Source organism: Lepidochelys kempii, chromosome 2, assembly GCF_965140265.1.
Source record: "Lepidochelys kempii isolate rLepKem1 chromosome 2, rLepKem1.hap2, whole genome shotgun sequence".
In the NCBI taxonomy this organism is placed as follows: Eukaryota; Metazoa; Chordata; order Testudines; family Cheloniidae; genus Lepidochelys; species Lepidochelys kempii.
In genome coordinates, this window is record NC_133257.1 from 242,142,005 (window position 1) to 242,164,536 (window position 22,532).

General features: G+C 36.5%; 1 protein-coding gene across 14 annotated transcripts in view; it reads right to left on the bottom strand.

Moving 5' to 3' along the window:
• The window catches only part of PARD3 (par-3 family cell polarity regulator), a 650,009-nt gene that overhangs the window by 182,481 nt on the left and 444,996 nt on the right, over positions 1-22,532 (bottom strand). For 10 of the 14 annotated variants that reach the window (XR_012157609.1, XM_073334436.1, XM_073334432.1 and 7 more), the window contains 4 exons: positions 18,156-18,306; positions 11,843-12,032; positions 7,367-7,518; positions 6,048-6,092 (listed from right to left, as the gene is read on the bottom strand). Coding sequence is in view for 13 of the 14 variants with exons in the window: in XM_073334436.1 (XP_073190537.1) it covers positions 6,048-6,092; positions 7,367-7,518; positions 11,843-12,032; positions 18,156-18,306 (538 nt within the window). In the remaining variant the exon portion in view is untranslated. The remainder of the gene's footprint in view (positions 1-6,047; positions 6,093-7,366; positions 7,519-11,842; positions 12,033-18,155; positions 18,307-22,532) is intronic. The other 4 variants (XM_073334438.1, XM_073334431.1, XM_073334425.1 and 1 more) reach the window with 2 other exon arrangements.

Below are 22,532 nucleotides of genomic sequence, written 5' to 3' on the forward strand. Positions count from 1 at the left end.
CCCACAAGCATGTATTATTCATACCAGAGCCATGAAGAATGATATTGTTATAACGTGTTTTATTAGAAAGGTGCCCAGTCGGCCCCAATCTGGATTTGGGCCCCATTGTGCTAGGTATCATTCAAAGAAAAGTAGACAACAGTCCAACCCATCTTCCTAGGACTATTATATGAACATAAATGTCTTAAATTTGAACTAAATATATTTAAATCCAAACCAGAAATTGTAAAACCCCTGACCCCAAGCATACACTTACGCAGCATTTCCCAACCAGTCTACCCTGGGGGTGTGCAAATGACTGGGGGTGCAGAACAGTGGCAATGCAAAATTGCCCCATACTACTCACTAGCATGGTAGAGTTGAAGAGGGGTGGCAGTTGGCTTCATTTTCCTAATGGGAGACTCAGCTCTCAAAAGTCTGAGAAATACTGAGCTAACCTGAACAGCCTGAAACCAAGTGAACTCAAACAGCAGCTGCCAAAGTGTTTTTTCCACAGCTGCATTCTTGACTGCATGAACTTGCTGAAAAATCACTTCTTCCCCATGGCTGTGCAAACCCTGCAGAGTTTGAGTCACATATGGGTCCACAAAAAAACACTGCAGTTTGGACCTCAGGTGTTGGGAACAAACAAGCCCCTATAGATTCACCTGGAAGTTTAAATTTGTTGAACTCCCACCTCCAAGAACCACCTTTCCTTTCACAGACAACTGATATTTTCGGAGGGTTAGGGTTATGGGGATAGTTGGGGGCATGGAACAGCTGTTGGGGTGAGCAAGGAAGGCCAGGTGGGAACAGGGAGTTCCATGTCTTCCCAGCTGTGCAAACAAACCTCACACCATGTTCGCCAAACATTTGTGAACATGGGCTGAAGTTTGATGTTAATATTCACACAGCTCTCACCTCTTTTCATCAGATAAATATTTCTGATCTAGTCATTAGCCTAAAAACTTTTACACAGATTACTTTCTTGCATTATGGGTATGTACACATGTACACACCCACACACACTCTTCTGCTGGTGCTTGCAGTATAATAAACGTGATGAGCTGTTTACTGTTCAAGATTAAATTTTGTTAAAACCCATCCATGAGACAGAAAAAAAAATGCCTACCAAAATTCTGAAAGACAAGACAGCTATGAATAAACCTGTTGTTTGACAGATTCACTTTCATATACAAAGGGAGAAGGTTATCCTATTACCTAGCAACTTACTGGAAGCTTCCTTACTGCAAAATGAAATCTGAAAGACCTTTCTAAATGAAATGTTCTTATATCTTTTCCTAATTACTGAATGGCTATATACTCTTTTTGTAAACAGTAATTATAAAGCAAGCATTATGTGCCCATTTATGCTCATAAAGGACATTTTAAAAAATCCCATTTCCTGCTGCCCAATAAAGATCATTGTGAGAACAATATTTATGTAAGTCATGCTTTCCCAAAGGGAAAGCTAGATGGGATATGACCTAATGTTCCCAGAGTACTGTAAAACTAATAATGGATTGCAGAAATGGTAGGAATATTTATTGAAGTTGGGTGGCCATCAACATAAATGTGGACAGGTTACAGAAACTGAAAAAGTGAAGTATCACCACAGAAGTAATGTAAGTACTGTGATCATAAAGCTATTTATATTTTAATACAACACTATCATCTGTGGCCATTTCACAGCAAGGCAACTGTTTTGAAAACATATGGTTAAGTCTTCCTTTAAACTGAGCGGAGAAGCTCAAGATCTGTGTGATCAGGAGAATCATAGAGTCAGTGGTTAGTCACAAATCCTTGAGAAACTTTGTGAACTTTTTTTTAACAAGTTAATTTCAAAATCTAGAGACATCATAAATTTGCCTTTTTCTACTATAGGGCTAATAGGAAAATATCAACTTTTTTCCATAGTTACAGTTTTGACAGTAATCACTAGAAATATTATACACTCAGAATCAATGTCTACTTCTTTTAGATTTAGTTTGAAGTCTTAATTTAAAGAAATACAAGATTTTCTCCCCCTGCCCCACATCATGTGTGTGTGTGTGTGTGTGTGTGGGGTGTTTTATTATTATTTTAAAGTTTGAAGTTATCAGCATTTTCCTCCCCAATATTTTTTTCCTGACAAATGACTGTTGATGTAGCCAGCCATCTGTAACGAAGCAACACTCCCAATGAAAACCATGCTGGGTGCACCCAGTCCCTTTGCACTGTATATAAACGTTCATTCATTCATCCAAACATTCATCATTCACCCCAAAACACCCCCCGCACACTTTCTCTGGCACGTCCATCATTGCTTCTTATAAGGCACATACTTGCACTCTTATGGCACCCAGGTGCCCACCCTCAGGACTGGAGCATGCTCCTTCAGACTGCTAACACCCCTTTCTCAGAGGGCACTGCTAGGCACCCTCGTCCCTGTGTGAACATACACATGCCTGGTATAACCCCTTATGTACACATGCCTGCAACCCATCTGCTCTTCATCCCCCACTCTGACCATATATATACACCACTCCTTCTCAGAGTGCACCAAAGTAACCTTATGTGAGAGACCCACACACATATCCCCACAGAGCATTCTATCTAGCACACATCCTCACTTGGGACGTGCACCTTTACACAGCCCTCTACCCAGCATAAACATACATCTCAGACCACACATACTCCTGACAGTGCACTTCACATGCCCTCCGCCCTTTGCTGATCCTTCTATTGTCCCCACATCATAGTAGCTAAGCATTATCTCACAGAACACATCCCACCTCCTTCCCACGCACACACGTATTCAGTCATACACAATGTCCCTTACAGTGCACACAACAACCTTCCCCACATAGCACATGTGTAGTCATGGAGACGTAGGATACACATGGCTCATATATACATGCTGCCCCCTCCAAATGCCTTAGTTCTCCTATTCTACTGTTCTGAACTCTCCTGCTCTAACAACTACATCATACTTTCTCCCCTTTTGATATTATATTAAGTATTTATATACTGTCGTAACTTCGCTTGATGATTTCCAAAGATAAATATCATATGCAGTCTCTGATTCAAAGGATGTATGATGGTTCCTTTATCACCGATTATTTTAAAAAGACTGTAAAATTAATTTTTAATTGAATTTTCTCTAAATAATTTATTTTCTTTCTTTTAGAAAGCTGTTCTTGATCCTGCAGATGTTTAAATCAAAACTGGAATCATTGCTTAAAAAAAAAAAGACAATGGACTTCAGTTTCTATCCTCAATAAAACTATAAATTAAAGAGATTTAAAGTCATCCTGCTCTCTAATTAAAGCAGTCTCAAATAGGAGTGTCGTATTTTATGCTAAATGGGGGGGAAAAAAAAACAGTACGCTACACAGTGGCAGATATTATTGATGATATAAAAACCTGCCCTGCTTCTTAACTGTAAACTTGTGCAAGTCCACAAAGTCTATTTTATTTTATTTTTTGATTGGTCATACAAGAGCAGCGAGTCAGTGAATTTATTTCCTAACAACCACTCTATTAAGTTCGGATAAACTAAACATATATATTTTTTTCGATTTGTTTTTCCAAACTAAAGGAGCAACATTTTGGTTTAAAGAAAGAAATAACAAGCAATTATATCCACTACTGAAAATAGGGGGAAGTTTTATGAAAGCTGATGATATTCACCATGAAAAAAACAACAAATGATTTAGATAAGCTCTGAAAGACATCTTTAGCATTACAACAAGGTGTATATAGAAATAAGAACCAACTACAGTTACTGTATGCTTAAAGCTGGATAAATGAGCCATGCTCAATTGGCACTGAATATACTTCTAACCTTTGGAATGAACTGTAAACACTGCAAGGATTAGACAGTTCAAGTGAACTGAAGAAAGAAAAATAATTAAAAATCTATTATAGTACCTAGTGCTGATGAGAAATTTGCTTTCCATTTTGGTCAACACAATTAAACCCAATTTCACTTTTAACGGAGTTTGAGTTTACTTTTCTAAAGTAAATATGCTGAAATTTTCTATTTTATATAGTTCATCAGAATGTAGCTCATCACCAATATGAAACATTTGTCTTTTAAAACCTCATATAAAATTTTTCAGCCAAACTACTGTAAGTGGTTCATTTAATTACTGTATCTATCTTCAGCAAAGGCAGAACTCCACTGGTTATATAAAGAATATATATATGTTGGTTATATAAAGAATCTGGTTAACATCATGGAAAAAGAAAGGAATAAAATCAAAGCACAATAAATTGTGTTCTTCCTTTTTCGAGCCACTGAGGCTGTAAATAAAATATTTATCTTGCTTAGCCCAGGTGGCTTCGTGGTTAAGGTCATACAACTTGGGTCTCCCTGGAACTTAACATAGGCTTTCTATGTGGAATGACTTGCATCTTACAAATAAAACCTAAAACAGTGCACACCCTTAAAAACAAGAATTATATTTTTCTTATTGCACATGTGGTCTTTAGGCAGTATAGTCACTGCTCTATCCTAAAAACAAGCTAAAAAGGAAACTAATATTTATTTAGAAGCTGATCCTGTAGCTTTTAGTAGTGCCTAGTAATGCAAGTAGCAAGGCAAAGCTTTGCGAATAATAGGTTTTACAGTCTGCTGGACAAACAAGGAAAAAAAATCCAACAAACAAGTGACAAAGTAAAATAATAATAATAATAATAATAATAATAAATTTTGGATTAAACAAGATACTTCATTCATTAAACAAAAAGTTTAATTTTTGAAATTTTTAAAAATAAAAAGGTAAAATTCAAAACAAAAAGACAATAAAAATTGAAACATTTCGTTTTGAAAATGCTGAAACAAAAAGTTTCAGTGTTGTGTTTCTTTTTCCTGAGTGAAACAATTTTGCAAATTCAACATGAATTTGTTAAATATTTCAGTCAACCTGAACCTGTATTTTTCAGCAAAAAAAGTTTTGGAAGAAAACTGTCACCCAGGAGTAGGGTTTACTCCCATCAATAAAAGTTGCAGAATTGGTTCCTGTGTTCCAGTCCTACAAAAATGTACACACATTTAACTTTATGTACCAAGCAGTCCCATTAAAGTTAACAGGATTACTCTCAATTTGTAAAGTTGAAAAAGTACCTAACTATTAGCCTTAGTCAACAAGATTTTAAGAGTTATTCCTGTTGTCTTATAAAGGTTATTAGTTTTTGAGATACAGTTTTCTGTCTATTGTTCACTCTCTAAAATGTGGTTTAAACAGAGAAGCAACTGTAAAATACTACTAATAAATGTGGGTGGGACATCCTATTCCCTGAGTTATGCTAAAAATAAGTAATACTTTCAGGTTTAAAAGGTGAATTATTCCTAATTAGAGCTAAGTAATGTTACTATGTCTTCTGGATATAGCCTAATTAAAATAGAATTCCAAAGGTCAAAAGCTAACTTGCATTAATAAATCATAAAAGCTCATGATTACAGCTGGCACATTATTTTAATTACTAATAAAAATTATGCTTTGAATGCTATTTTTCATAATCATCATATAAAATCTATTAGGATGCTTAGTATATGAAAGATGACACTTTGTTTTGAATTCTAAAGGGAATTCAACATGAGCTAAGAATGTACAACTCAGACCTATGGTATGTGTCTGTTGGCCATCTTAATGAAAAGATGGAAACTTTAGAATTAAACTAACTATTTGCAAGCACAATGTTAACACTGCAATAGCTAAACAATCAGCTTTCTCTGATCATCCCATTTTAAGTTAGAATTCAAGGCCTGAAGAACAGATTTCAGGATTTTTTAAAAAGAAAAAGAAAATCAAAACGAAAGTGAATATTTATGAATTTCAGGAATATAGGAACTGGTATACAGTTATCCTGTATGACCTGCGTTGAGTATACTACTCAGATATATTTAGCTCTATGAAGAATTTTCTCTGTTCTGTGCTACTTGATTATTCACAATAATAGAAAACAGCCATGCAAGTATTGGAATATTTATGTTTTCATGCAATGTGATTGGCAGTTCTGTAATTGTGGTTAGCTGCTTTGACCAAGGTTTCTATAGCAACAGCCTTACTGTCAATTCTTACCTGTTTTCTGGTCATCCTCTGTACTGAGCTTAGTCTCGTCAGCTACTGTTAAAAGGTAAATGTATAAGGTTAGCCCAGTTAGTGCCCACACCCCACATGCATACAACATTCCAATTTTCTAAGTTAGGAGGCATTGGTAACGTCACACTCCATGCAAATAATATGCAACACTGAGCAAATATTCTTGATAAAAATGGCAGCCAACTATTAACCATCATGCAATGTCAGTCATTTTCATATCACAGGCAGGTACAATATGTTATTTACATGTTAGAGCTTCACAACTAACCAAGGCAAGTCAACACCACCAATCTTACTTTAGAGAAGGTGGTGAAGTAAGGATTTTAGTGAAGATATCCACAAATATTATAAAGCAAAAAGTACTCCTTGCATTTTATTAATTAGCATTTTTATTGTATAAACACTCAAAAACTGCTTATTCAAGTTACTAGATTCTGCACTTCAAAACCTGAATCCAATGACACATCTATGGATAGCTTAGTTAGAAATGTTTTATACCTGATTGTCTCATCACGTAAGAGATTATGTTCTTAAATGGAACATTTAATTCCCTGTTTTGGTTGCTACTACAGTATATAGTTTCCACCACACATATTACTGTATGGCCTAAACCAGAAGTGGGACCTGGACACATTCTCTAATATGCTGCTTCATTTGTATCCCGATTAGTTTCAGTAAGATTTATTGTAGACTACTAGGATAGCAAATACTCAAGGATACTTATGGTTATTTAAGGTATAGCCATAAATTGAGAATATGGATCTCTTTCCAATGTCAACAGAAATAGTTACTTTTTTAAAAATAGTATTCAGTGGTTTATTTTTAAGTATATATTTTCACCTGCTATGAAATATCTGACAGAGACAAGGTGGGTGCAGTAATATCTTTTATTGGACCAACTTCTGTTGATGAGAGAGAGACATGTTTCAAGTCTGGAAGGAGAGCTCTGTGTACCTCAAAAGCTTGTCTCTCTCACCAACAGCAGTTGGTACAAACCTCTCCCACCTTGTCTCTCTAATATCAGGGGACCACTACGGCTACAACAACACCCCATACAACAATGAAGTATCTTAGCATATAAGTATATACCCATGTATATTCATATACGTTTGCATGTTTACAACAAGCAAATTTATAGATATTTACAAACTGTACACAGGCCACTCATGTTTTTATACCACTCCATCACACATACATGTTTAGCTCTGTGTGTCAATCATATATTTGAAATGACAAAAATCTATATTCACATCATCAAAAATACGTTCAGATAAAACATTCAAAGAAATATCACTCACTACCTAAATCCATGCTTTTGGATTTTCGCGTTTTAACAAACTCCAACTGACTGGCATCTGAAAATTGCTTTGTGCGTTTTTCTGACATGCTCTGGCGTCCGAAACCCTCTCGCTGGAAGGCAAGCACCGGATCAACATCTGGACTAAGAGTGCTGTGGGAAGGAAAAAAATCATGCAGACATTTATTCAGATCATGCAACCCCGTCATCTGCAAAGAAAAGTCTTTATTTGGTACATGATTTCTACCTTCTTTATCTGTTGATAAAGCAGCCAATTTTAAATAAACCACTAATGTAAACGGAGTTGCATCAAGAATGAATCTGGCCTATTGTGTCCACAACAACAGTGATTTAACAAGCATCAATAATTAAAAGCCTACTAAACCTTTATGGAAAAATGTGTATATAATGCTTATGCACATGAAAACACATGCAGTAAAAACACAGAGAGCTATTAGCATGATACTGCAGCTTAGTTTGGTGTGGCACTAAGCGGCTCAGGAATGCCAGCTAAACCTTGACTGATAGCTCTTATACTAATGCATCAGCGTGTAAATCTCAGCCTAAACATCCATATACTGTAGCTATGCATTGATTTATTTTGTAGAATGTGAATGAGTTTTGGGATAGGAGCATGAGATAAGGATAGGTGCATGACTGACAATGGATATATGCTCACAAGTGACAGCCACGCAATACCTTTCACTTATAAAGGCCCTGATCCTGTCCTACTGAAGGCAATGTCCAATGTCTTTTGACGTTAGTGGTGTTGGCTCAGACCCATAGTACTTTACATCTAACTGTTGAAGGCATTTCTAAGGTGCCTGTCTCTGTGGTACCCAATGCCATGATTTAGCAAAGCATTTAAGCACATACTTAACTTCTTTGTTGAATTGGGGGCTAAGCGCTCTACAAATATTAACAATTTAATTGTCACAATATTCCTGTGAGGTAGGTGTTATCCCCACATTACAGATGGAGAAAACAGAATTTAAAAAAAATTTATAGCAGTGCAACTGTGAGCTGAATATGGCTCAAATGGGTTTGGGAATACGTTCTCAATTACTTCAATTAAACTTATGGGTGTTCAGCACCTCTCATAATCAGATCATGAACATCTTTCCAAAGGCCACACAGGAACTCACAACTAGTATTGGTATGAGTTGGTACAATATTAAAGTGAGGAATTCCTTTAGCAACATGTGTTAATGTGGCTTATGTAAGTTAGAAGTGCTCAGTTTCATCTTGCTGAAGAGAATACATTGCGTGCTTCTTTCTTTGCAAGGGCTAAATTTCTAACCCTGTTTGTTTTGGCAGCTTACTCTTTTTCTGGTTTGATCTTCACATAACTGCTTATTTAGCCAAGATATATCATAATTCTTTTAAAGATGAACATGATGTTCATGTAAATTTAGGTTTGTGTGTTTATTCATTTAAAGTCATATCCAAAATACTAAAACTTGATGATTAAATAAAAATTTCAAAAGTAGATCAAGGAGGGTGGAGACAGTGGTATGTTCTGAACACAGGACGAGGAGTCAGGAATTCCTGAGTTCTGATCCCAGCTCTTAAACTGACTGACTCTGCTTCTGAGTCCTTGAGAAAATCATTTAACCTCTTAGTTTCTCTTCAGCTTCCCCATCTGCACCTAACATACTTATCTCCCCCTCTGAGCCATTATGAGGACCAATTACTTAATATTTGCAAAACATGCTAAAAATTATAGGTGCTACGTAAGTACAAAGAATTTTTCTCTCATCTAGATGCCAAGTTCTACAAGTCTCAATTTCATTGAAATCTAGTTTGCTAGAAATATCAGAATGCCACATTATGCTACCCATTTTAATGTCCACAATAATAAAGAATTTAAAATATATTATTAATGAAGCAATACCTATTTCAATAATTAACAAAGACCAACATCATAGCCATTTGAACATATACACTTTCCAAATGGTAAATATCCATATGTTAAAAAGTCAACAAGCATAGTTGAGTAACTAGTAACCCAAAATAGCTAATTTTAATATTTTTCAGCTGTTAAAGTCACCTTCTGTCTCACATTACTGCAACTCAGTTAATACCAATCACAATTTACTATGTTCTAGCGTACTTAACAAATAAGATTTCTGGAAGGACAGCTGATTCTTAAAAGAATGTAACCGTCTACTGACCCTCAGTGTTATTAAAATTCCACTTATTAATCCTGTCTTATTGCCCCTTTGTTTTCATAACATTTTCATCAAGGATTAGGGAGATATTGTCAGGCTGGAAAAAGCTTACATTTTCTGTGGTGATTCAGAACAGCTGCCATTCTTGTTTGGATAACCCTTCATCCATATTCTCAGCTTTACCCTTTGAGCCTTCCAGCAGTATCATACAATGCACCTTCATTTTATAAGTCTTCCTTCATCCATTAGCAGCAGGAAATTAATGCAACAATCTACTTCTGCTGCTATTTATTTTTTACAAATAAAAAGCATTATATATGAGTAAGGCCCTAAACTGATCTGCTCTTTTATTGTATTTATTGTACAAGCTGCAATTGTATTTAAAGACCTCAACAATTTCTCATAAAGGTAGAGATTTAAAGGTTTTTGTACAAAATGAATTCCACAATATCTAATCTATTTTCTTTGCTGTTATTTTCATTTAATCTCAGAAAGGTATATGAATAGTAAGTTACACTGCAGCAGTAAATGTAAAAAGCATCTGCAGTTTTCAAATGGGCTTTTACTTTATGGTGTAGGTTCTCCCCCACCCCACTGCCATTCAGCTGAAAAATTCACTCAGAGATAAGTATTACATGACATCTTAAGTGCTGTTCAATTTAAAAATCTCAGATTTTCAGCTCTAAAACCTTTTACAAAAGACACAGATGGACATTTCAAGGGCCCAAATTACAGGGGAGACTTTTCTACACAAAAAGTTGCAATATTAAGAGAAAAGCAAAATGAAGATGAAAAAAAGTTATTTTCACTACAGGCATTAAAACACTGTTTAGAATCAGCAAGATCAATCCCTAAACATCAACTCAACTAAACATAATATCAAAAAGGAAGTAGCTGACTGGTGCAAATCAGAACGAAAAGCCATTGCACTGCTATTTTATTAAGATATTGCTGACACATTCATAATAGACACAGTAGATGGGGCTAGTAAGAAAATTCTAATTCTTCACTCTGCTTGTGTTAATTATCACTACACCCTTAGGAGGTGGTTCCATAGAGACCATCTTTTATTTTGCTCATTGCAGTACATAATTACTAGACTTGCAAATTAAAGCACAGTTCTCTTAGATCTGTACTAACAGTATGCAATATTTCTTTTATTAAGAACAATAAACAAGTTAATAATACTAATACATTAGCCATTGGGGGTCATATGTAAAAATCTACACACAAGATCACAGATTCAATCCAATTGGAAGGTATAACGAGGTAATTTGGTTTCAGTGTTTTAAATTATGGGAAATGTTACTATACTAACATTGGGGTGGAGGGATAGCTCAGTAGTTTGAGCACTGGCCTGCTAAACCCAGGGTTGTGAATTCAATCCTTGAGGTGGCCATTTAGGAATCTAGGGCAAAAATTGGGGATTGGTCCTGCTTTGAGCGGGGGGTTGGACTAGATCACCTCCTGAGGTCCCTTCCAACCCTGATATTCTTTGATTTTATGATACTACTTATAAATCACAATGCTGAACATCATATTCATCCTAAATATTCAGGAAATCTTAACTTGTTAAATGTTATGTGAGCATTAACATATAACTAGCAGGCCTAAATTAAGAGCGCTCTTAATTTCTAAATAGATTACCTAAAAATTATTCATTACCTTAAATACAATAAAAGCTGTTGCATGTGTGATAAAAGTCTCCTAAATATATACAAAATAAAATCTTATTTATAGAGAGACTTATAAATTAACATTTCCCATTGGAATTGATCTTTCATGTTTTATAACCTTAAGCTTTTAACAAGGCAGTCCTACAAATGCTGAGATTTTCTGATTAAACACAAGGCTAGTTCATCTTATAATTTGAATACATAATATTAATTCTGTTAACACAGCTATATACCAATTTGGTCCTAATAAGTTCGTAACACTTGTCTAAATGTGTTTTGACACTGCATAAAACTATGCAGCTAGAAAGTAAAAGTCCATCAAAATTATCTGAATCGACTTCCTTACTGAAACCATGGCAATTAAAAGTTTGAAAATGTTGTGGTCTGAATATTGGGTGACCATATGTCCCAGTTTTATACGGACAGTCCTGATATTCGGGGCTTTTTCTTACATTGGCACCTATTGCTCCCTCCCCCTCTTCCAATTTTTCACACTTGCTATCTAGTCACCCTACCTGAATGTTTAAAAAAAAAAAAAAGATTAATATTCAGTGTAGCTAACCATTAAACTAAAGAAAAATAAATTATTACAATTGACTATCATTTTCATGCTCTGGACTATTGTCTTACCAGTCTGTAGATTCATTAATTGCGGCTTTAGCCCATGCGCCAACATCTGTGGTTCCAAATCCTACATCATCATGGGAGCTGGAAGATGACTGGTCAGAAAGATGTGGTGGAAGTACTGGCAGTCTATCGTCTTCAATAATAACAGTGTCATCTTGTGGCATGTTCACTGTTGGAGACAGCTGGTATTTACCTGTTTAATATGGGGAAGAGAATGGGGGAAGAAACTGTAGATAAAGCCCTGAATATTACATATCATATATTCTCCAAATGATAAAATGTCATGTCAAATCTGTCACATCACTGATAAGATTGATGTAACACAATTAGTAAAATTACATGCAACTTACTACTTAGAAGTCTGAAAATATACATATCAAGTACTTACATCCCACTGAAGGAGAACATTAACTGGCTTAGGCTGTGATCCTCAGAAGGAATAGAGTCAATGGGAACGGAAGGGATTCATCACCTCTCATGATCCAGCCCTGGGTCATCAAAGCCAACATTTTCCAACTTGGTTTACTAACATTAAGAACTTAAATTCATATTTAGATGCCCGAAGAAATGGCTTAATTTTCAGAAGTGTTCAGTACTCGTAGCTAGAGCTGGTTGAAAAATTTCAAATTTGGAATTTTTTTTATAATAGTTAAATGAATGAATGAATAAATAAAGTCACCTATGTAGGTGCCGAGATATAGATTTTAAAACATGATTTTACGCACCAAACTTGGAAAATGTGGCCCAAGACCTTAATTCTGTTCCCACTGAAGCCCAAGTGAATTTTGACATTGATATTAAAGGGATCAAGACAGCACCCTCATGAATCAAAGAGATGACATAGGGGCTTGACACTGCACCTCATATGTGAACCAGCTTCAGTGGGACAACTCCCACAGGCAAGAGTTGTAGCATTGGACCCTAAGGAGTTTTACTAATTAGTGAAACATTGTTTCTTCCCAGCTAAAAGCCAATTTGTATCTTTTTGAAGTTACCACCACTATCTAAATATACATGGAATTATATTTTCTAGTCATATTTTCTATGGCATTTTGTGTAACACACTTTTCAACCTGTTTAACAAAAAGCAGATGTAACTTTTAAATGTATATAAAAGTCCTACATCACCAGAATAGACTAAACAGATACAAATGTGTCACAAAGGGGCTTTTTTATGACGATGTTCAGTAATATCACTATAACTTTAGCCTGAGTTACCATTTCCTGTTTTGCAGTGCAAACATGCTCAGGGTTAAAGAACAAGTGAAGATATTTAGTAGAACAGTAAAACTGATGCCACAGAAAATGATCAGCCTTGAAACGTTGTCAGTTTAGTCTTAAAAATATAAGATTACCTCAATATTTGTAACATCACTGAGCTAAACTTACTTATACTTGCTATAAGGAATACCAATCATACTGCAAATATGGAAATAAAGTTATTCAGTTATCTCAGGCAACTGGCAAGTTATTAAGAGTAACTCCAGTGTATTTATTATTCAAATTCTTCCATGCGATATAAGCTTCTCTGTAACTCAACACTATCCCTCTAGACATTGTTGTCTGCTAAAAAATTGCCTTCTAAAAAGTTTGGTTGTTTCCTAGGCATAGGCTTAAATATTTCCAATAAATCACCATGAAACAAAATGGTAAATGTTTCAGGAAACTTTGTTTTAATATAAAATGTAATTAACAAAACTGTCGCACTTATGAACAATGAAGAATAAGTTTTATGAGATCAGCTGACTTACCATATGGTATGATATATTATATATGGATATGTAATAGAGAGACAGAACCCCATGGTGTTGTAGAATTGGAAATGTTTTGTTAAAATGAGCCACACATGTGGCCAGATATTAATATTTTGCTCATCACTTATAATACACATAAATACAAGTGGAAAAACCTGTATGGAGTTATGGGATCTATAGCAATTCTAATTTTTTCCCTTTTATATAATCATGTTGCTGTACTGTTTCTTTAATTATGCCAATAAACTGATACAAAAGAACATTAGCTAACCCAACAGGATATTAGCTAATTGAATGTATTTTATAAGGTTATTTAATGAAAATTTTGTGGCTGAATGAGATGTTTTCTAAAATAGATGAAAATGACTGAAATACATCAGTACTAAATGGTAAACAACCCATCACTGTCAAACTGAAATGAATGTGTTCAGTTTGCATAACAGCTAATTCTTTGCCCAGCAATCACTTCTTTGATGGATAGGTTAATGGTTAGCCTGGTAATGTACTCCTTTTCAAACATATTGCCTACAAGATTGTTAACTCTATAGTTAATAATGTCTCCAAAGAGTTGATTATGAAAAAGTAGAACCTTATTGCATTTTACAAATTGAACTTCCAGTTTGAGAGGCTAAAGTAATTCAGTAACATTTTTAACTTTTCCTCTACCACTTTTAATATTTGTCAAGTGTGAAGAATTTTATTTTATTTTTATTAAATTTTATTTTATTCATATAAATAAATAAAATAAATAAAATTATTTTTTTATTTTTATTAAATTTTATTTTATTTTTATTAAATTTTATTTTATTTTTATTTTAAACTTGAAGCACCCAGGATTTTCATTGCAGATGAAACCAAGTGGGAGAAGGGTTTCACTTTCAGGACACAGTTGGACACACCTCACTGAGGGAGAAAGTTAACCATGTCTTCTGTGGGGAGTTTACAGCCAGCTGTAAACAGAACCAACCTTTGGAAAGGATGAATCCACTGCCTTGCAAGAAACGTCTCAAAAAAAGGATGATACCTCACACCTAGAACTCTTTGATAGAACTAGATTGGACTACTGGTTCAAGAATTTGCTCTTGAGATTGCCTGTTGGAATTCTACACAACCTCTCTAAGGTATAGACTCTGAGTTTAGAGAAACTCTATACATTTTAGAAGCTGAGCAGCTTCTGAAGACCTCTATTCTAAATCTTTTTGTAGTGCTGCTACTGTATTGCAACACAAAGAAAGCTGTGCTTTTAGAGTGAGCAAAGCAATTCCTGTTGTGCATATGTATGGTAGTTTATGAGGTACATTGGGACATTTAGATTGACATTGCCTCTCATCCCAGTCATTAGAGAGGCAAGGTGGGTGAGGGAATATCATTTATTGGACCAACTGCTGCTGGTGAGAGAGCTTCACCCACCTCACCTCTCTAATATCCTGTGACCAACACAGTTAAAACTTCACTGCATACAATCTAAGTCATTTTATTCTAAACAAAACCTTGATAAATAACTTCTGATTAGTCACCTTTAGCATCAAACCTTGCTATGGTCATAAGAAATCAGCAAGCATTCAGGCTGCAACTAAAGCTAAGAGATGCAAGATGACTTTGTACTCAAACATTGCCTCAATAAGAGTAATTTACGTTGAAAGCAGTTCTATAATTGTGTATGACAGAAATCAGTTGCATCATGGACGAAAAATAGCTACAGTACTTCAGAAAAAAAGGTCTTCAATTTTTAAGCCTGGGCACAAGCAAGTTAGTACATGACCACATGATTTTACTTTAAATTTCACTTTGGAGGAATTGCAAACATGTTGCCTCGAAACACTTTTGAATCTAGACCAAAAAAGACCAAAACTAGAAACCCAGTAAAGAGGACGGGCATAAATCCTTATTTTTAGGCCCAGATGAGAGGCAACCATGCAGGTGAATCCAAGTTTTCACAGAGGAAGTATGGTAATAGTATGGACAATATACCTCAGTTATCACGGAAGTAAAAAAGTCTAGGAAATCTCAAATTATAAATGCTATTAGAACTGCTAGGTCCAATGGATGATGTGTGTGCTTGTCATGTGGTTTATATTAACAACACTAGTCTTTCTGCGTATGCCAAAACAAGCAGGTTTGTGGTTACTGACCACTTCTGTGACCACAGGTAATGCAAACACATTTACGTTGTGCTATTTAGTACACACTGACTCATACATACACTCACACAACATGAGGCAGAAGATTGCAATAACTAGGATTTTATTTGACCAAAGAAGAAAAACTTATCAGAGAGGACTTGACTGAGGCATTCCAAACTTTTAAGATTTTAGTCAATCCACACCGGCCTGCAAACTGGTTTTAAATGTGATGGGGTAACAGAGCTATGCTAACCAGTTTCTAACCATGGTGGGCTAGATCACATGTATATACATTTTCAAACTTGGTTTGACCTCCTCTGTGGTGTCCAGCTGCGTAACCGTGGAGTCCCATTAAGGATGAGGGCTGAGAGAGACAGAATCAGTACCTATGCTTCAGAATGTACGGATAGGTTTACACTGGAAACACGACAGTGGCACTGGAGCTGTGCCACTGTAGCATTTTTAGTGTAGACACTACAGTGACAGAAGGGGTTCTTCTGTCATCACAGTAACGCCATCTCTCCTAGAGGAAATAGATTGGTCGATGGAAAAATCCCATCTACACTGGGACTTAGGTTGGCTTAGTTACGTTGCACAGGGCAGAACATTTTTCACAGCCTTGAGCATTGTAGTTAAGCCAACCTAATTTCATAGCACTAATCATCCCTAAAATGAATATTTGCAAGAGTCTGGATGGACTTTTATCCCCTATATGCACAGCACACACTGCAGAGCTGGCCAGGGGAATAGTAGGTTTTAAGGGGTTTTGGAAGGGGTAAGGTTTTGTTTGTTTTTGCCTGCTGAGACTTCAGCTATTGGTCGCTGTTGAAAGAAAGAAACTGGACTTGATGGACAACTAGTTTTATTCAGCAGGGCAAATCCTATATTCCTTTGATGTCAAATTATAGTGTATCCCTTGACATGCATACCAAATACCCTCTCTCAGGGCCTATTCACCTGTTGCTGCACAAGATGTTTACATGGTAACTCATTAATGCATATATGAATTTTACACGTAAATCCCCTGCACACTGATAGAAAAAAAAACAGTAGCTAAGTGCTGTACAAATATTTTATCTGGAAAACTGAAATAGCAAAATTAGACTAGTGTCACTTTTAAAACTACAGTGCTAACAATTTCAGACAGATTTTCACTCCTTGAACTTTTAATCAGATCTCAAAATAAAACTTGTCACTTTCTTTAGACAGACGTGAATTTTTTGAGACAAAGTTTCGTGGATTTGTGATACTTGGTCACATTATTTTTCTTTTGGCTAGTACAAAATGCAATGCAATAGAGCTTAAGATAACTTTTCAGTTTTAGTTTTGGCTTTGCTGCATGCATTCAGATTACAATATGACTGAACGGATACAAAATCTCACAAACCAAAACTGTGGTGTTTCACAGAGGTCTAAGAAAGGATGATTTTTCTACTTCAAAAAGTACAAGGAGAAATATTTACAAAGCAATAACTAGCAAAATGCCATAAATGGAGATTTTCACTTTCTGAAGCTGAATAGCTATCCTAGGGAACTGAAAACTAAATTCACTCTTCCTCATGTCAATTCTATAACAGGATCTCCAATTTTAATGTTGTACATATATGTCAAACATACAAAAAGGCAGTGGATGTAATGGCTATGTTGGAGTTCAGGACTTGCAACTCAAGCTAGCAATAGAAGTATTTTATGTCAGGTGCTATTTTAATCAAACATCTTCTTGTGTTTTAAATTTGAAAATCCTTACAAGTTAATCCCATGATTGAGCTACTCAGTAAGTCCAACCACTCCTGTGGCAAGACAAGTCTTTATGAACTAAATCTGTTAGTAGAAAGCTGAACTGCTGCAGAGCAAGTGCTAATAACCTCATTACCCACTGGGGGCTATGCAGACAGTACGGCACAGAATCCAAACAAAGGATGCATAAAAATCACTTACAAGGTTTTAAAACTGGTGCCCTGCAAAGCAGAAATTCAACTGAAATAAGGAAAGACGTTATTACACATATTGGCTTCAGTTTACGTTATTTTCTTTTTGAGCATGATTAAAGTGAAGGTGAATCAGTGCTGAAACATAACCATACATTCTTTATAGTAATATTCACTGACATTTTATTTGTATGAAACTTCACCACTCAGACCAAAAAGACTAACATGAAGTGTAGCTTCTCACTTCAGACACTGAAAAACATTTTAAATGTTCTGCCACCTGTTTTGGGATCTGAAACTTACTATATCAATCAATTGATTGACTTCCCCTCTCACATTAAGCTAGCTAGAAGGCTTGTGATGAACAATTCTTTTAAAAAGGCATGCTTTAAATTGGTCATTGCCACTTTCATGTTCCATGCTTCGCACATAAATAATACATTAATCACCCTTCAATGAGCCAAAGAAAGGACAAAAACAAGATCTGATTAGCAGAGTCTACTTGACTCACCCATTATCCTACTTAGTGCTGCAGTTCTTGTGGGCGATTCGCTGAGACCCTCAATCCCACTGTACAGCGAATGAGAAATTCTACGTTCCCTGTCATCCAGTATAGTGTCTATAGGCAGCTCTGGCCCAGGAGGGCTTCCAGGTGACTCCAACTGCATAGAGAGAGGAAAATCAGCACTGAAGTCCATTTAACAGCATGGGGGGACGATAACAACTTGCCTAAGGCCTGGACCCGGCTGGGCACCAAATGCGCTAGAACTTTTCATCCCGGACCCAAAATAATTTGCAGTGACAGCTCTGCTTAATGACCAACTTTCCATGACACTTTACACTGCACCTCCCATGGTGCCTTGTCAGATTTCAATCGTTTCAACAGAAAATATGTAGACAAAAAACATCACATTTTGGTCTACCTTTGCAGCATAATTCCTGAAATGTACAGTTTGCATGTTTCAATATTATCTGACAAACAACTTGGCCTCTTTCACACATTGATAGGTTGTCAGGACAAGACTCCTTCAAGCAGAGGAGAACAGGGAACTCCATTTGGAATTGGGCCTCTGACCCTTTTTGAAATGGTGAAATTTGCTTTTGTACATAATTATCATGGGATCCCACATGAAGATCCCTGTTGTACACATTAGTATTGACATACATGAAAACCTGCTGTTTATGATAAAGTCTTTGCTCAGACTTTTCCCCTTAGGGTAAAGAGATTTCACATGCCCATCAAATCTGTGAATGTCCCATGTTTTCAGGGCCTTTTGCGGCATCCCTGTCAGTTTCACAACAATCAGCATTTCCAAAACCCGACAGGTCCCTTACACAGCCAAGAGTCCTCTGTCCAGCATGAGTCCTCAAGACAGAACTCCACTCATGTATGAAAAACCAGATCCCCTATGTGGTGCAGAAGGATGTTGATTGGTCATGCAAATAGGGGGAGAAAGAACAAACACCATTTCTCTCCCCCTCTCCCAGCTGTCCTTCATCAGAACTGTCTAGTGTGTGTCTGGAGGGTGCCCCTGTGTTTTCTCTGGGAGAATCTAGTCACCTCTCTTCCTATATGCACAGAATAGATTTTCAGAAAGAAGAAAAAATAGGTTTTCCTCAATGTACTAAAGAGAATCAGACTTCAGGGGAAAGCAAAGCTCTTATAGGGTGAAATAAATACAATTTTGACATAATCTAAGGCAGCGATACTCGGACTGAGGCTCCCAAGCTGCAAGTGGCTCTTCAATGTGTCTCTGGCAGCTCTCAGCAGCACATGATATTAAAGCACTGTGTGATTTAATTATTAACCACTCTAAAAAAGAAAAGGAGTACTTGTGGCACCTTAGAGACTAACCAATTTATTTGAGCATAAGCTTTCGTGAGCTACAGCTCACTTCATCGGATGCATACCGTGGAAACTGCAGCAGACTTTATATATACACAGAGAATATGAAACAATACCTCCTCCCACCCCACTGTCCTGCTGGTAATAGCTTATCTAAAGTGATCATCAGGTGGGCCATTTCCAGCACAAATCCAGGTTTTCTCACCCTCCACCCTCCCACACAAATTCACTCTCCTGCTGATGATAGCCCATCCAAAGTGACGACTCTTTACACAATGTGCATGACAATCAAGTTGGGCTATTTCCTGCACAAATCCAGGTTTTCTCACATCCCCCCCACCCCCATACACACACAAACTCACTCTCCTGCTGGTAATAGCTCATCCAAACTGACCACTCTCCAAGTTTAAGTCCAAGTTAAACCAGACCATCTGGGGGCGGGGGGAGGTAGGAAAAAACAAGAGGACACAGGCTACCTTGCATAATGACTTAGCAGGAAATAGCCCAACTTGATTGTCATGCACATTGTGTAAAGAGTTGTCACTTTGGATGGGCTATCACCAGCAGGAGAGTGAATTTTTGTGGGGGGGGTGGAGGGTGAGAAAACCTGGATTTGTGCTGGAAATGGCCCACCTGATGATCACTTTAGATAAGCTATTACCAGCAGGACAGTGGGGTGGGAGGAGGTATTGTTTCATATTCTCTGTGTATATATAAAGTCTGCTGCAGTTTCCACGGTATGCATCCGATGAAGTGAGCTGTAGCTCACGAAAGCTTATGCTCAAATAAATTGGTTAGTCTCTAAGGTGCCACAAGTACTCCTTTTCTTTTTGCGAATACAGACTAACACGGCTGTTACTCTGTAACCACTCTAAGTTATTAACCAATCAGGATGCTTTTGCTGTGTTATTAATCAACTGTAATTGATAAAATAATACGTGGTCAGTCATTTTGCTGTGAGAATAATATGACTAGATAGTATGATAGTAAATGAAACAATGAATTCACACTAATGTGGCTCTTTCGGGTAATGTTGATCACTGATTTCGCTCCTGAACCACTGAGGTCTGAGTACCACTGATCTAGGTGCAACAGCATCTCTGTTAGCCTCTCTGCTGAGACTTCCACTAAGGGTCCCAGGAGTGATATGAACACATGTCCACAAGGGAACCAGTTGAGACTTCCAACTTGTTTCACTTAGGCCAATAACCACAGACGTGAAAGACTTCATCTCCCATTATCCAATTCCTGAACTGTCCAATCACTCTGCTTACTGAGCTTTTTTGAGGTGCCTGAACCAGTCATTTGGATCCTTGTAGTTACTGATAACTGAGTGATGATGGGTATTTTGGACAAAATGTCAACCCTCAGCTTAGCTATTAAATTAATTCCCAGATCCCCTGAGGAGAAATTCTGATGAACTAATACAGCAAAAATAATTGCGTTGTTTTGTAATCATTTAGGGCATCAAAGGTCAGTATGTTTTGGCCATTTTATCTAAAGCTATGTTTAGAAGTCAATGCACAATATTGTTATATGAATCCTTTAGCATATAAATATCTCATGATCTATCAAAATACACTAGTGCCCAGATTCTGCAAGGTACTGAATTAGGGCTGTCAAGCAATTAAAAAATTAATCTCGATTAATTGTTCTGTTAAACAATAAGAGAATACCATTTATTTAAATATTTTGGATTTTTTCTACATTTTCAAATATATTGTTTTCAATTATAATACAGAATACGAAATGCATAGTGCTCACTCTATATTTATTTTTTATTACAAATATTTGCACCGTAAAAAGCAAAAGAAATAGTATTTTTTCAATTCACCTAATACAAGTACTGTAGTGCAATCTCTTTATCATGAAAGTTGAACTTACAAATGTAGAAATATGTACAAAAAAACTGCATTAAAACAAAAACAATGTAAATCTTTAGCATGTACAAGTTCACTTAGTCCTACTACTTGTTCAGCCAATCGCTCAAGCAAGTTTGTTTACATTTTCAAAAGATAATACTGCCTTCTTCTTGTTTACAATGTCACCTGAAAGTGAGAACAGACATTCGCATGGCACTGCTGTAACCAGCGTCGCAAGATAATTACATACCAGATGCGCTAAAGATTCCTATGCCCCTTCACGCTTCAACCACCATTCCAGAGGACAAGCATCCATGCTGATGACAGATTCTGCTTGATAATGATCCAAAGCAATGTGGACTGACACATGTTCATTTTCATCATCATGAGTCAGATGCCACCTACAGAAGGTTGATTTTCCTTTTTTGTGGTTTGGGTTCTGTAGTTTCTGCATCAGAGTGTTGCTCGTTTAAGACTTTTGAAAGTATGCTCCACACCTCATCCCCCTCAGATTTTGGAAGGCACTTCAGATTCTTAAACCTTGATTTGAGTGCTGTAGCTATATTTAGAAATCTCACATCGGTACCTTCCTTCCGTTTTGACAAATCTGCAGTGAAAGTGTTCTTAAACTAACATGTTCTGGGTCATCATCCAAGACTGCTATAACATGAAATACATGGCAGAATACGGGTGAAACAGAGCAAGAGACATACAATTCTCCCCCAAGAAGTTTAGTCACAAAGTAATGATTGCATTTTTTTTAACGAGCATCATCAGCATGGAAGCATGTCCTCTGGAATAGTGGCTGAAGCATGAAGGGGCATACGACCGTTTAGCATATCTGGCATGTAAATACCTTGAAATGCCGGCTACAAAAATTGCCATGCGAATGCCTGTTCTCACTTTCAGGTGACATCGTAAATAAGAAATGGGCAGCACTGTCTCCTGTAAAGGTAAACAAACTCATTTGTCTTAGCGATTGGCTATACAAGAAGTAGGACTGAGTGAACTTGTAGGCTCTAAAGTTTTACACTGTTTTGTTTTTGAGTGCAGTTATGTAACAAAAAGAAGTCTACATTTGTAAATTGCACTTTCACTATAAAGAGATCGCACTACAGTACTTTTTATTTTTACAGTTCAAATACTTGTAATCAAAAATAATAATAGTGAGCACTGTACA